The sequence below is a fragment of the Gopherus evgoodei genome, chromosome 3 (genome assembly GCF_007399415.2).
Source record: "Gopherus evgoodei ecotype Sinaloan lineage chromosome 3, rGopEvg1_v1.p, whole genome shotgun sequence".
Lineage (NCBI taxonomy): Eukaryota > Metazoa > Chordata > Testudines > Testudinidae > Gopherus > Gopherus evgoodei.
Window position 1 is genome coordinate 69,656,929 of NC_044324.1, and position 16,673 is coordinate 69,673,601.

General features: G+C 40.3%; 1 protein-coding gene across 1 annotated transcript in view; it reads right to left on the reverse strand.

Annotated features, from left to right (window-relative positions):
* The window catches only part of IMPG1 (interphotoreceptor matrix proteoglycan 1), a 105,527-nt gene that overhangs the window by 61,228 nt on the left and 27,626 nt on the right, over positions 1 to 16,673 (reverse strand). Inside the window, exons 5-8 of the mRNA XM_030554210.1 lie at positions 10,823 to 10,890; positions 8,678 to 8,772; positions 4,376 to 4,531; positions 265 to 323 (exon numbers count right to left, since the gene is read on the reverse strand). Of these exons, the coding sequence (XP_030410070.1) occupies positions 265 to 323; positions 4,376 to 4,531; positions 8,678 to 8,772; positions 10,823 to 10,890 (378 nt within the window). The remainder of the gene's footprint in view (positions 1 to 264; positions 324 to 4,375; positions 4,532 to 8,677; positions 8,773 to 10,822; positions 10,891 to 16,673) is intronic.

Sequence of the window (16,673 nt, forward strand, 5' to 3'; positions counted from 1 at the left end):
ATGTGCATATTAATGGGTCCCTGAAATAGCATTTCTGTTTTCCAGAAGGAATCAGAAGTTCTTTTTCCTTCTCTTTTTTTAATAATCTGAAGGTCTCAATCTCATTTGGAAGTATTTGTCTGTGCTGTTCTCCATTCTTATTACAAAAGCTAATTTATGTTTATAACCACATACTTTCTACAACAAAATTGCTTGTAATAGTCCTTTTGGTGATGATGAGGGAATCCTAGCAGTAAATAGAATGAGTCTTGTTTTCTTACTTACCTAAATCCTAACACATGAATTTCTTTGAATCCTGGAAGTTTCTCAAATATCTTTTGCATCTATAGAAAAACATAAACTCATTAAATCCATGTAAGCTCCGCTGTTAGAGACCTTACCTAAATGTGAACAACTGCTGTCAATGGGCACAGTTTGAATGCGTGAAATATAATATTTAGGATTTCAGAAAATGCTTAGGACATTGTATTATTTGTATTGGTATATTTTGTAGTTCAGCTGATACATGACTTGGCTTTGTAAATGTTGTCTGTACTACCTGATGAGCAGAAAGCAATATAAAATACTGCTTTTTCAGTGAGAGTAATTGTGTAAATTAGTGGTAGCCAAGTTCATAAGAGAGCAAGTCAAATAGTATTCATTGAACCAAATATTTGATTTATTTTAGCTGCTTTTTGTTTATGAATTATTTGCAAACCAGTTCTGTTAGTTGTAAATTATAAATTATTCAAAAGCATTCACAGAATTTAGCAGATTGTGGGCTGTTTGCAAACTGCTTGTGAATTGATCCCTTTGACTGTTTTCTTTTCATTGTGTTTGGGTGGTCACACAGTATACTTTCTGCTTCCTAAATGGATAACTGAAACTCTTTAATGTGAGAACAGGCAATAATGAAGAGCAAATAATGGATTAAAAAACCACGTATATGATATGCATTTGTCAAGCCATAGAGGTTTATAAGCATCTTCATGAATACCTGGAGGTCACAAATAATGATCACTACAAATCACAGTGAATTGAATTCATGAATGCCTTAAAAATATGTGTTTTCTCATTTATGGTAACATTTACACAATACATTAAATGATATATTGTATGTACCTATATTATGTAAATTGGATAAACTCCTGGTTTAAACACACATTTTCAAAGAACTATCTGATTAACAGCCTGGTTCTGAAAACAGGCTGAGGACATCAGCCAGGGGGCTGAATGCTCCCATTCTGCTAATGAAGCCCTTGAGAGTTCAAGGAACTCAGCACTACAAAGACAATGAAAAGCACATTAAGGAATCATACCCTAATACATCAGCACATCATACAAGATACATGAATTAATGTAGCCAGTAGGTCTTTTCCATCTCTTCTTAGTATGATTCTGCATAAATCTTGCTGAAATTGCAGCCCTCTTCCCATTCATGAGTCGGTGGGAATTGGACTTTGACAAGCAGGTAATAGGCCCTCTTGTGGGTCCAGGTCTGTGTGTGTGCACGCGCATACGTGGACTGAGGCACCCCTTTCCTTATCCATGATGTCCCTCTTGGTGGAAGGGTCTTGAGCTAATTTTCTTCACCACACCAGTGGCCTTCAAAATTGTACCCTCCACTGAGGTGAAGGCGGAGGTGACCTTAAAAGACTCGACCTGAGTATTTAGGTTCTCATTTGTTGCCCACCCTTCCCCTCTTGAGTTTTTCTTGGTTAATTGCTGTGATTTGTCAGTTGCTGCCAGATTTCTTGTTTGCCCCTTGGTTCCCCCAGCGTCCTGGTGATGTTGTGAAGGATTTTTCTCTCATTGAAGAAATGGCACAGTTGGGGTAGGTTTCTCATCTTCCTCAGAGCACACAGAAGATCTGGCCTAGGATTCTTTGCGAGATTTGATTAATTGTCACAACTTTTTGCAGGTATCCAGTGCAGGTTAAGGAAGGTAGTAGATGGCCAGTGTGCCATCCCAGTCCTTGAGTTGGCTGCATGGCATCTACCTAGAAATCTTTCTCTGCATTACTGGGGGAGTGGAGGATTTCATATCTAGTGCAGAGAATGGCACCTCTTATCTAGAACTCATCCCTCACATGAAGAAAAAGCAAGAGAGATCTAGAAATCATCTCAGTCTTAATCTTGGATTGTCTTGATGTGGGGGGTGGAGGAGTAGGTGTAGCCTCATACTAATGATTATCAAATTGCCATGCAGACGTGGAGCCCAATGTAAGGCACTGGACTTGCCCTGCTGGTTTCCTGTTAGCAAGAGACTCTTTGCAGTCCTTCCTTGGTTATGTTTGTGTTATAATTAATGCAACTGCAGCATTGCTTTCATCATATGTGTAGTGTCTTATTTCCTGCCTCCTCCAAGCTAAAGTTAGTTTGTCTACATAAACAAACATATGTGAACTTTATTTTCATCTAATTTTATGCAAATCTGTTAGTGTTCACATTTGTGCCAGAAACATCTACAATGACTTAAATCTCCTTTGCTATGTTTTGGGCTATGTTATGAGCTTATGGATGTTTGGGTCCCAACAAATGCCCCCTGGCCCCCCCCCCAAAAAAAAAAGAAAAAAAGAAAAAAGAGCTGAATTAGCATTTGTGGATGAGGTTTCAGAGCTGGTTGAGTTCACACTGCTGGTTCTAACCTGCTTACCCTCACTTCACTAATGCACTTCTAAATCTATCTGGTGATAAGATCACCCTTTGTCTCTCTCCAGTGGACTCTCTTTGGAGGAAGGCGTGCCAGCATGTGAACTGTTTTACTGTTGAGTACTGCATGTCAGAAACATAACTTCATACCCTTTAAAATGATAAGATGAAGTTTCACTAAAAGGAAGATACTTTAATAATCACCCCCCTTTTTTTTCTTTTTCTTTCATATGAAAATACTGTGGAAACTCCTAAACAAAGCAACCAAAAGACACAGATAGTAGGTAGCTCCAGTATATGTGCTGCAAAGAAAAGTCTGCAAGCAACCTTTACTAATGAGGTACACTTAGATATCTTGGGAGAAGCAGCTGTTCATTAGCTCTGTCAGTACTCCCTTTGCAGTTTCTTTGTATCTGCAATTGATTAAGAACGAGTATAGCTGAGGAGAATGCACAAAGGAACACTGGAGAAACTGGCACTAACTTTTGGCTAATTTTACTAAGCAAGCCTCCTGGAGATCACCTCATCATTACATGCTAACTATGAAACTGCTAATTAAAGATACAGTTAGCATTATTAATGATATAAGTATGCCACTGCTGCTCTAGTTCACAGTAAAATAACTAGAAGAGGCAGTGTGCTTTCAGTCCCTTGGCTGCATGATCTGAAAACTAGTTCAGACAACAGTAGCTAATTTCTTTCAACTTTTGTATTAAATTGCTCATTAGGTTTACTGTGAAAATTAAATTACTACGCAGCACTGTCCATTAATTCCTGATTAGGCCCAAATGACTTTCCTAATGTTGAAGTGGGGCTAATACTCTGCTGAATGGTTATCTGCAGCTATGCTACTGAACAGATGCCGGAATTCTTGTTAGGCTGATAGATGGACAGATATTCCAAGCAAGAGATGTTTACGCTTGGGGGAAAGTGCAACAGGCAGGGACAACAGCAGTTGTCTGTTTCAAATGAGGGCAGTTCCTATTTATTATTTATATTGCAGTAGCACCTAGAGCCATCAACTAGAGCAGGCCCTTACTGTGCTTGAGGCTGTACAAACATAGATGACAGTCCATGCCCCGAAGACCTTATTATCTAAAAGCTTGGGAAAGACTTTATGCTTTGAAACCAAGTATTCAAGGCTCATGGGCAGATCTTCAGTGGGTATAAGTTTGTCATAGCTCCATTGATTCCATGGAACTATGACAATCTACACATAGCTAAGGACCTGCCTGTTTACTACATGCTTGTCCGTACTTAGTTCTGGCCAGGGCTTATATGAACTACTGAATGTAAAGAATAATACCAATATGTCATCCTACTAATACTACTATAATACTAATAATTTTGTAATTCAAGGGCATCCATGTTTGCGGCAGGAAAGCAAAACCTTCGGTGCAGTCTTTTCTTCAACAATTCTTGTTGCACTAATTTGATATTGGCCTGAAATTTAGAAAGCATTTTGTGTTAATTAAGAGACCATGACCTATAGCAGAAATTATTGAATTCTTGTGTTAATGCCCCATGGTAATCTGCAACAATTCCAAGGAAACCTACATTATAGTAAGGTATTATTGTTCTTTAATAAGGCAGTGCTCTGTAATGTAGTACTTGGTAAGAGTAAACCTTTGAGAGGTCTCCAATGTATGTGATGCTTTATTTTTAACATTGTGAATATGATGCAGTTGTTTCTTATTATAAACAAATGTCAGTTACGTTCTTCAGCATCGGGTCAACCCTCTTACCTGATGTTGAAATTTTCCCGCTAGTTCCTGGTACTGTGGGGAGTTGGGATCATTCAGCTCTGTTGTGTACTCCTGATTGATGAGAGTGACACTGAACTCCACCATCTGCTCCACCGGGAGTTCTGGGACTGTATTAGTGACCTCTGGCTCCAGTCCCTGGGACAAAGGGAGAGGAAATGAGCTTCATGGAGGGAAAATAAAACAAAGTAATTTCTTTAAACACTTTAGTACCTTTAATGGGTACAAACACGTTTTGCTCTTGCTACAGAAGAGGTTTCTCAAATATATCTTATAAAAAGGATTTTTAATTATTATTTTTTTATGTTTACTCCACAAAGTACTTTCAGTGAGAACAACAGAACAAGAAAGAACAGAAGTGATGTTTGCATCAGCAAGCACGCCGTTTCTCCTATGAAGCAGGCTCAAAATGGCAGCTGGCTTTAGATTAGGGAGGGGGGCTTTACTCCATTTAAAGCAAAAAAAAAATTCTTAGTACTGGGCCTGATTCTTCCCGCACTTATAAAAGTTCTTCCTCACTGTGTCTTAAGGGAGTTATTTCTGTTTTACACCATTGTATGTGATAAGAAAATCAGGCATTCTGTTACAAAATAATGGTGTTAGACATTTTTTTCAAGATCCCACCATCACTAGAGTGCAATATAGATCTGTACCTTCCCTTTTCCCTCTACCCATTTTTTTGGCAATTTATCTGTCATCTGCATAAGGGTGAGATAAAGCTTTTTGTGGAAACAAGATAGGTTTGAACCTTGCTGTGTCTCAGCTTGCCCATGTAGTTGCCTTTAGCACTTCATACAAACATTCTGCTTTCATTTACCACTGTATAACCTTATTCACAATTAGGTTCAAAGGCAACATTGCCAACTCTTTTGATTTTATTGCAACTCTAGCAATTTCGGGATTTTTTTTTACCTGTCTTAAGAAAACATGGTGAAAGGCACCTACTTATGAATTTTCCCTCATTCAGAATGTCCACCATCTCCTATAACCTTCAATGGGGTTGAAGCCAGCCATTTCCCTGCAGGCTATCTGCAAGGAGAAGTGAGGCTGCCCATAATGAAGATGGCTGCTGCCTTCCACTGTTTTCAGTAAGATTGAAAACGTCTCCAGGCAAAATGGCTGCCACTCTGTGGTTCAAGGGGCTAGACAGGATACAGGGACAGTGAGGAGCAGTGGACACACTGTGAAGGGTGACTGGGGAGAGTGAGGGGGAGCAGGGCACTGGAAGGAGCAGAGGAAAAGGTTGCAGGGGAAGAGGGATGGGGCTTTTGAGGGGTAGGAGGCAGGTTGAACAGGTTGCAGTAGACAGTGATGCAGTGGGAGTTGGAGGGAATAGACTGGCAGCATCCTCAGCCTAGGGGTAGTGGTGGGTAAGGGGAGTCTTCTCTGAGCAGCCAGGGGAGGTGGTGTTGCTAACTCCCATGAATTGATCATGAGTCATGGGATTTTGGTGCCTGTAGGAAGAGCTGTCAAGATAAACATGAGATGCTCCTCCAATCCTGTGATTTTTTTTTCAGTGCTGGGCATATGGGCAGTACTCTGTGTGAGATCTTTCAGGCTAAGGGCGTAGACCTGCCCTGCACCTGATCCCTGCCTTCAGGTATGGCCCTAGAGCAGAGAGAGGGGCAATGGGAGGCAGCAAAGAGGGGAGTCAGGGAAAAGCTGTGCTAGATTCTGGGCCTTAGACCAAGCAGCAGCACTGCCTTAGGACTTCTCCTTCACTTGGGATCCAGATAGAGGAAAAGCCCTTGGAGACAGCAGGGCAGGTGAGGTTGGGAGTCAAGAAAGAATTAGGAAGTGAAGGCAGTTTCCCTTTCTTATAGGTGAGGAGAAGCCAATGGAGTTTTCATTTGAGCAGCCAGGGATAGGCATGCATTCTGAGTGTATTAAAAATGGATTTTTCAACCTGAAATTATTATACACACACAACCACAACAGTAAAGGAGAGTTAAAAAGTCAATGACAGACTAAAAAACGTGGTTTGTAGGGCAAATCTCATGATTTTTTGGGGATCTGTCTCAACATTTTTGCTCTCTTTAGAGAATCCAATACATGTTTTTTGATCTCTTGAAGTTGGCAAAACTGCAGAGGTGTAAATGAGAACAGAATTTGGGCTAGTGTTGTTTTTAATTTGTTTTTAGACACTTTAATACTATTATTTTAAACACAACACTTCATACACTGCCTGTTGAGGAGGCAGGAGGAGGGAAAGCAGTTTTGGCCCTTTGAGAAAGAATTTTGAACTTAGCCTATATTTAGTGTTATTTTTTCATATATTTTTAAGGCTGGAGAGTTCATTATGATCACCTAGTCTGACCTGCATAAAACAGGCCATAGCATTTCACTGTGTAATTCCTATATCAAGCCTACTAACTTGTGCCTGAATTGGAGCATGCAGGTCAATGGACTTACGTGCTTTTAAAAACTGCATCCTCAAACTTTAAAGATTTCAAGTAATGGAGAATCCACCATCTCCCTTGGGAAATTGTTCAAAATATTAATATAGAACTTGGTATTATAGATGTTGCTTAGGTCAGTGAAAAGATTCCAACCTTCTTCTGTTTCAAATCCTTCTTTAAGACTCCTGTGGTAATCAGTAACACTGACCCATATCAGTACAATATTCCATTGCCAAACCAATTGTATTTGAAAATAAATGCTGTAAAATAGTACTGTCTTCTCTGTTTCCCAGTGGGTTTTCTATTATCTGCCTGTTAAAAATGTAAGAAACTTGGAGCAAGGACCATCTTGCCATTGTCTTTGTCTTGTACAGTATTGAAAATATTGTTAATTCTTAAAAAATGCTACCTTTTTTAATACTGCTCAAGGACATTCCAGCCCTTGTGCGAGGCTGAAAAGGCTTTTGCCTCCTGTGTAAGAGGATATTACAGGAAGTGTATCAATCAAAAGAGATATGACTCAAAAGAACTGCAGGCTGATCTGCCTTAGTCTCACAGACAGGTGGGTTTTCTTTTTCTACTATCAACTAGGTTGGCATTGGGCTGCTGGAGAGATTTGTCCCAGAACTGAGCACCTGGGTTTTGGTAGTGGCCAAAACGAGCAGAACAAGAGATTTGCTCTATTATGATGACGACACAGGAGAAAGAGACAAAAGGAGCCTTTATGTACAATCAAGGATAAGTAAAACCAAGTGTATGTCTGTGCCAGCATATTCTGCAGTGGCACAGCACGTGTGGTGTTGTGCAATTATTCGTCAAGATGCCTCAGTTTTAGATTAACATATGCTGTATGCAGTGCATACAGAAGTCTGTAGTTTTAATGGCTTGTCAGAAAGGGAGGTGGATGATTCTGTGTCCTCCTACAAGTGTGGAACCAAAGAATACATACATTTTTATCACTACTACCACTCCTTTTAGAGGCAGTTCCATGAAGAGGCTACTGAGAGAGCCTACAACATGGAAAAGTTAATTTATTTTGAAGTGTACTAGGGCTCTGAATTGCTAGAAACAAATGACTTTTGCCCAGCTCTTTCCCCTCTCCAGATAATAAAGAGTTAAGGGCCAGATTTTTAAAAGTACTTAGGTGCCTCTCTTTAACAAGACATCTAACTATCTTTAAAAAATTGGCCCTAAATGAATTAAAACCTTTTTTTGTCTGCTTTTCCCTGATGAATTAAATGTTATTGATATTGAGGATAGCAAAGAAACAATCAGTTGCAATTTCCCTCATTTCACTGCATAAGTAGAATGAAAAACCTATCACAGTCACAGGTTTTTTCCAGTGGTGTACAGAGGTATTTTTCTCAGTAATGGGACTTTTTGCATCCCTGAACCTCTGAAGGCCCTGGTGCCTGTTTGCTCTGGAGAGATGTTGGGGAAGATTTCTATGTCACACTTGGTTACTAAGAAGGTAGAAAGGCCAGATGGATTGACGATACTCTTGCCTGTTCCACTGTGCAGTACAGAGCTCAGAGTGTGAATTTGCACTGCTTTTACATAAAACAGTGGGATTACAGAATTGTGTAATTAGGCCTAAAATCCTTGATTCAAAGAAAAAGAGGGAGAACTATGCTTCAAAGACTATTATAATGTCTGTATATTTTCCACACTCATGAGCAGGAACAATTATTCACGATTAGCATATAGAAGAGAGGCCAATAAAACCCTTGAATCTTAATTGAAGTGTATAGAAAAAAGCACTAATGGCTTTGAACTGCAGAGTTCTATAAACAACATTTATTTATTTATTTATTTATTTATTTGCTATGTTAGTTTAAAGAAGAGAGGTGAATCAATAGTAAATAGGATATTAGACTGTCCTCACCTTCACAGGAGTCTTTGTGTCATTGACAATTTCATTGCGTAGTGTGCCATTAGGAGCTGATGCATGTGGAGGCGGAGACACGTTAGGGGCACCTGCTGGGATTTAAAATAAGAAGGAAGTGAGAAAGGGACATTCATTAGCAAAATGGCAAAAATCAGTCACCTTTCTCTGTTGCTTAGCTATCAACTGACAGAAAATTCACTTCCTAATTTCCTCTGTGTGTGTGTAGAAGCTTGGGCTGTTGAAATGTGGTAACGAATTAAGGCAGGACTGAAAGTCCTTTTCCTGTGTGTAAAATATGGCCTTTCATTAACATCATAAAAGTCAATGGGGTTGAACTGTAAGCAGAGTTCAACTCTGAGTTTAACTCTGCAAACTACTAAGTCAGAGAGCTGAAGCTGAGGGCCAAAGAGGGCTTAAGGCAAGGGACAGTGGAGGACTTGGATATATGTATATAATAACATACAATATAGGTATTCTGCTAAATATCCTTACTACACGGTAAATGAATGAATATTTTTGATTTTGCAGTTGCAATCTTTGTTTCTATGACTGTATCACAGGGTGACACTGGCTTTTTAAGAGGGAAGAATCCAGTGCACCTGTGTCTGGTAAGCTGCCCCAAACTGGCTTAAAAGAGGGCATGTGGTTCCTAGAGGGGAGAGAGATCGGCAGGTGAGAACTTTCCCGGGGAGTGTAGAAGGTGCCTGAAGGAAGTAGTAGATTGTTCCTGGGGAAGGGCCAAAGGCAGGAGCAGTAGGGTGATTTGCTTGCTAACCTTCATAAGACAGGGCCAGAGGGCTAGAGAGGGCTGAAGGCCAGGAAGCAGCAGAGTTGCATGCTCACTTGTATGTCGGAGAGCTGAAGCTGAGGGCCAAAGAGAGCTTAAGACAAGGGAGCAGCGGAGGACTTGCCTGCTGATTCTCCTCGCTGGAGAGCTGGAGTTAGGGGAATGGTGGAAGGGCCTGCCTCTTGGTCTGTCTGAGATCTGAGAGGTTAATGGAACAGGGGAAGTGGTGAATAGTGAGGATGAACTGCCAGAAGAGGCAGATCTGCTGGTAAGAGCAGACTTGCACTCCAGATGGAAGGGTGGGGGTGGTTGTCCTGGGAGAAGGACAAGTGAAGACCCACAAAGGGCACAGGTGTGGCAGAAGATGCTGGAGTGTGATGTGTGTGGGGGAAATAGAGGGCATCAAAGGATAACATGGAATTTTATGGACTACATGCACTGGGGGTGATAAATGGACTGTTTTGGGTCTTTTGTTATGGACTATATTACACGGTTTTTGGAGCAAGGGTGTTATTGAGGCAGAGAGCACCTGGTGTGGAGTTACTGGGGCTTCTGAAGGAGGGAAACTGAGGCATCACACCTGTTCTGCTGTAGCATGTTGCTGGAAGGTGCCCAATATGACAGACTAATATCTTTCTTTAGGAGTCAATTTAAAGTAACAAGAGCCTTTGGGGGGAAATTCATTTATAATATTAGAAACACTTTGGTTAAAGTCACTTTTAAGAAGTTTCTATAATACACAAATCAATAAAGAAAATATACTGTTTGACCACTTACGGCAATAAGCTGCTAATATTTACAGTTTTTAATTTCAATATTTTACCAGCATTTAAAAAAACTACTACTTTTCAAGGCTTACACATTGCACCTGCTAACATTCTTTCTTGCCACACCTTTTAAATAAAAGCTTGAATTAATGTGCTGAGATCTGACTAACCACTTGAAAATAAAGGATTATATTGGTATATCCTAGTCTGCTGATTTTGGCTAACAAAATGCGACAGCTCAAACTCCAAACGTTATTTTAGAAGTGAAACAAAATTAGCACTGTGACATCTTATTGGCTGCAAATCAAACTAGAAAAGGTTAAGTTTGTTAAAGTGCACCCTCGAAATCGAAAATGATGTGAAAAACCAAGTTAGAGTAATAATTTTTTTTGTCTGAATGTCAAGGTACACTCCACAGAAACCCTAAGGTACTCAGTATAAATCATTTTGCTAAAACACTTTTTTTTTTGGTTGTACCTAACTGAACATTTTTACTTTTGTTGCTGTCACCAAATTACAGCCTTCTAAATTCTAACAGTAACTGTTTCTAATAATTTTGTGCTAATGGGCAAGCAGTTTCAATTTTACCTGTAGAAAGGGAAGAAATGTCCTCAAGCTTTTTGCCACCTGTCTTCTCTGTAGATATTTCATCTTTCCTATTAATCAAATAGAAAGGAATGTTTTAATGGGCAGCATTCATTATCAGCAGGAATCATGAAATTTTGGCTTCTACATTAAAAACAGTTTTAAATGAAGGAAGTTATGTTTAATGTAATATTTTGATTCCAGCTTTCTGAAAAAGGCAGTGGAGCCATCAATTGCTTTTTTATTTGGGAACTTATAGAACTTATATTTATGTTCTTTTTTCAGCATAAGATTTCTTCTTTCACTAAGAAACAATTAAGTGATATATGCATATACCATGTTGTTGTCTGAATACCACACCTGACATGAGCCTGCTTGTGTAATTTTATTAATTCTATGAATAATCATAGAGAGAGTGGGCCCTGTAAAATGTGATGATAGCACATAGTCAGATTATACATATAATAGCTGTTTAGGGCCTGTTTCTTTGCTAACAGAAGTCAATGAAAGTTTTGCCTTTGACTTAAGTTGAATTCGATTGGGCCCCAAGCCAATAAGTCTCTGTGTGTTAATAATTTCTGAACCAAATATCTTCTCCCTTGCTGGTCATGACATGAAGCATGGTGCGAGCATCTCTTTAGAAGTCTCATCTTTTAATCTTGGAGCCACTGGACTCTACTATACTATGCCTCTTTTTTTTTGGTGGCTAATTAAGAAAGGTGAGGAGGGGTTAGTGAGAATCAGTTGTCAGATCACTGGCAGCCAGATGGCTGTCATTGATCCCCTTTAAACTAGTAATGGTCTTAAACCAGATCCCATGATCAAAACCTTTCTAAATTATAGGAAAGTTTGGATTCAGATCTGGATCCAGACATCCTAGGCCTGTCTACGATAGGCCTAAAACCAAATATGCCAAAACTTTAAGAAAGTTTAGATTCAACTCCAGATTTGAACTTTGCAGCTCTGGCCCCATCTTTTCTTCAAACACAGGAATGGCATCTCAATGGCGCATCAGATCTGTGCATGACCAGAGCTTATGAGCACAAGATCCTGACTGAATCTAGCTCTGCCAGCTGGCTGCCTGAATCACATCGATTGCTTTTTACCAGTAGTCTATCTTACATTATTGGTATTTAAAATAATTTCTGTGACATGGAGGCAGTTTTTTGCACTACCAAATTGGATGCCTGAATTCAAGCTCTTTCTCCAAGCTAGCCACAGTTAGACTGGAAAGACGAGTAAATGACTCACATATGCTTTGAATTTCTGGTACTCTTAAATAAAAAAGAAGTATGACATCCCATGCTAGCAATATGTCCAATCCCCCTTGGCTGGAAGGATGGTGGCTGTGGTGTCATGTCACAACACTACTGAATATACCAAATTGAGGGAAAATAGCTTTTACTGAGGAAATGCCTATGAATGGAGAGTTCAGGTGAAAATTGATCTGAGTGAGAGAAAATACATTGCATATGCAAAGTATTTTGTTAATGATGACAACACTCGGCTCTTAGTATATGCAGCCAAGGCAGGTCATGCTGCACATGCACAAATAGCTAACTTAGTAACTTAGCTATATCGTGAAAATTTTACAGCAGGTAGACAGTGGATTCTTTGCCTCGTTCTCTGAATATTGTGTATGGCGGGAACTGAATATAATACCATATTTTTTTCTACAACCTTAGATATGTACGTGTAGCATATCTGTGCTTTGCAGAATCCATAAAAGGTGTGAAAGTCACTGATAGCCCCCCTTAACAGCTTACAAGCAGCCAGTAGGGAGAAGCAGAAGCCTCATGGACACAGTACTCTGAACTTTTGAACTGTCTCCCCTTATCAGTTTTGAGGCAGTTGAAGCTGGTTCTTAGCTGGTTTTTGCTGAGCAGATTGCAGAAGTGCAGGGTTTGTTAACTACCAATTAAATGCTAGCACGACCGAAGCCTGTGTGTGAGTGTGTATAAAAGATTCTTGATTTTTGTACTGAGTAGAGCTTTTTGTACCAAGGTACAAGGCTGTCCTTTCTTCTGCAGAATAAAGCATCTTTTCCTTATCCCTGTCAGGCTCTTATTGGCTCTCAGCTAGGCAGACCTGATATTTTGGTAACAGTTTCTGGCGACCCAGATGGGACCCTCCTAGCTCGGACATCGGACTCCGGATGGCTGCGGCGAACTAGGAGCAGCACCACAGGGGTGTTTAGCCCCTCTTCCTCACTCTGCCACAGCCCCTGGGATTCATGCTCCAATAAGGTGAGCCCTAATAGGATAAGGAAACGCTATCTGGTTCTGGTTCTGTTCTGTTTAACCGGTTACTGTTGTTTTTTTGTTCTGTTCATTTGGGCGTTAGGTGTGTGGGCGGAACTGAATCTCTCATTTGTAATTCCTCAGGATGGAAGCCATTGCGTGCGATGAAGCTCTGAGGTCGAACTGAGATCCTTCTGTCCCGTCCCCTGTAGCGGTCAGTGTATAGAAGTAGAAAAACCTGGATTAGACCGTAATTCCCTCTGCTCTCTGTGTAATTCTCTGTTCTGTTTGAGTGTCAGAAGACAGATGGGTGGGTCTCTGGATAAACCCTCTAAGGATAGTCCTTTGGATTATATGTTAAGTAAATGGCCTTTACCCGGTGTTCAGAAAGGAATGTCGAGAGGAAATTGAATAATTAAACGCCAATGGGCCATGTGTTTTTGTCCAGGTGGCAAGCCTCACGAGGGAGGACTCGGGTAGTCTTGTGAGTAAGAATGTTTAAGGGAAGAGACCAGGAAGGGTGGGGGCTAGATGAGAAGCCCACCCTCCTAGCTAAACTGGTAGTGGAACAAGTTGGTGCCTATGGAAGGGACAGTTCAGAGAGAAAAGCAGGATTGGGCCCAGGCGGGCAGGCAACAGACAGAGAGATTGGAAAACAGGTTGGAAAATTTTGAGGGTGTAGTGGAAGGAAGGAGTAAGTAAGTGTAAGCAGGGGGATTTCAAATACCCAGGACGATACTTGAAATGGTCATTTGAGTTGATAAAAGTGGCTGTTGGGAGGTAAGCAAGTGATTTAAGGAAGAGTGAGAAGTTAACTCTGTAGTTGCTGGAGGGAACAGCAGTTGAACTTTGTAAAAATGCTAAAGAGGAAAGTTCTTGGTGTCTTTGAAATGTTTGTAAATAAATTCAGGCAAAGAAATTATTAGATTGCAATCATTTGGCTATGAACAATTTAGTTAAATTAGCTAAAGAATGTATATAGTGCTATGTAATTGAAATTTTATTAGGCTCTAAGGGGCACTATAAGTAGTGATGTTTTCTTTCAGTGTTTGAAAGCAGGAGTTAAAAGTAAAAAGCAATCAAAATTCTGGTGAAGTTAATTATGTCCCTTTTAAGGTAAGCTGTGGATAGCTTTGGATCCAAAAGCAAGCCAGAAAGCATCTGTATTTAATGCAAATTATCTAACTGATAAGGTAGAAGCCACTGAAACCTGGGCTGCCTATGAAACAAATACATGAAAATATGGGGTAATTCCTCTGTTTTGCCTGAAATCAGCAAGGATATTTGTATATTTTAAGAGATGATTGACTGCCCAGGGGGGTAGACCTCTGTTTTTTTTTTTTGTCTTTCAGATAATCAGAGAAAACTAATGCCAGCTGAACAGCATTTAACGTACCATGCATTTACTGGCAGAATAGGAATTATGTTTTGTGTTCTATTTTCTGTTTTGTGGTGTTTGTCTCATGGCTAAAATTGTTGTGTTTAATATTTTCATAGGATAGTCTAATTTAAAATCAAACAGAAGGGTTAAATGCAGATACTTGTTTTATTCAACTTGGAATACAAAGTGTTTGGATAAATCAGGACAATGTGATAAGCAAATGTGTTAGACTTTAGTATAAGTAAGAAAAAGAAACTTCATTGGCCAGATTGTTAATTAAAAAGATTGTTATTAAAATTTGCCTACAAACAGTCTTTGGAAGCAAGGACATGAAAAGTTAACCCACTCCTCATATTGTACATGGGATCCTTCTGGCTACCTCAGATTTCTAGCCAGAGGGCTGGGGATGGTGGGAAGCTATTGGACTAGAGGTTGTATTGAGTGAACTCCTCAAAGTGGGTGTGCTTGTCCTGACTTGTTGCTCCAAAGCTCTGTAAAAAGTTATTTTAGTGGAAGGGTATATGTGGCATATATTAAATAATAAGACTAATATACTGTATAATGGCAATGTTTTATGTATTCATTGTTGGGAAAAGGTGTATGAGTGAAGAGTGAAAGTTTCCTTTGTAGGTTAAAAGAAGCCAAGAAGGGAAGAAGAAAAAAGAACAGAATGAATTAACTGGAAAAAAATAGCTAGCATGCTTAGGCTAAAGATAAGACTGGCCCCATTCAAGGACACTTCTCACAGCTAAGACTTGGCTGACAACCAAGAAAGGTGGGGGCTTGAATGTGCCCAAACAGCTATGAGATCTGCAAAACACTGCCAGGCACTAATGAAATGTGTTAGGTTTCCTTTCTCACAGGTAAAGAAGTGCTACCCAAAGACTCTAGCAGCCTTGCCACTCCTTGGAATCAGGAGACTGAATCTATGTAAAGGTCCACCAATGAAAGACTGCTTTGGCTCCATGCTGAAAAGGCCCTTATTAAGTCCTGATGACTACCAACACTGCTGTGAAGTGCCAAAGACTGACTGCTTGGACCCATGATTCTCACTGCAAAAAGACCCCTCTACCTCGGGAGGATTCTCCTACTGATGATTAGCCTATTCCTTCTTCTAGCTCTGCTGTGCCTTCTGGACAGCAGGGAAAAAGGACAAGGTGAAGTGCTAGTAACCTCTCCCTTGTCCACTGACAAACCTCCTGTGCCTTTGAATTTTTCTAGAAGAAGCAAAACCATTACAGGGTGATGTGCTGGTAACCTCTTGCCTGTAGGATGCTGAACCACGACTGTTTTGGGGATGAAGAAGGAACACTCCACTCCACTGAAATTGCCAAAGTCCAGGAATTCCTGACTAGAAAGCATATTAAAAACTGATCCTGCTGAAGAAACAAAGAATTATACACTGGCAGGAAGAAATTTGTGGGACCCATGCTTGGGAATGTGGTATTGACTGGATTTTGGGGTTTGTTCTACAGGCTGCGCCCTGTGTTCTGAATAAATCCTTCAGCATGTATTGCTCTCCCTAACTGGATTTTAAATGACAGATACCAAAGGCACCTTGTTGCCCCTGCCATCTCCCCCATTACCCTGTAATATACTCCCTCCTAGGCTATTAATGTTAATGCCTTTTGAAAATATCGAGGATAGTTAAATAACAGATGTAATATAGTACTACACCAAGGAAAGATGGTATTGAATATCACTGAAGCTGGGAAGACATTGCAGTGGGATCTAATATGTTTAGAAATTCAGGATTTCCTGAATGACCAGCTGATGGCCATTTAGAGTGATCTTGAGCACCAGATTTGGCCCACTGTCCTTACAGACACATCAGGAGTACCATCTGATTTGTGGTCATGGAAACATACTTGGACACTTTCTGGGTGGAAGTGTGGACATTCACAATGCTCCTTTCAAGCATTTGGACCGGTTAGGTGGGTGTGGGCTCCCATATACCAAATCCTGACGGATTCATGGGGAGGATGCATGTGGGACTGGATTATTCACCGAGACATCTGGGAAATTAGACCACCTGGTATACCTAACTGATTTATAGTCAGTGCCCCAATCCCTTAGTTCTCAGACAAACAGGATTCCACTCTTTTGTCTGTGCACTCATTCCTGGGTTGGGGGTGGCTAAGCTCAAGAGAGCAGTTGTAAATATTTCTGCAGAGCTTGAAAAAACAGCTAATGCAGCAACAGATGCTTTCCAAAAGTTGCAACGAGAGATTGA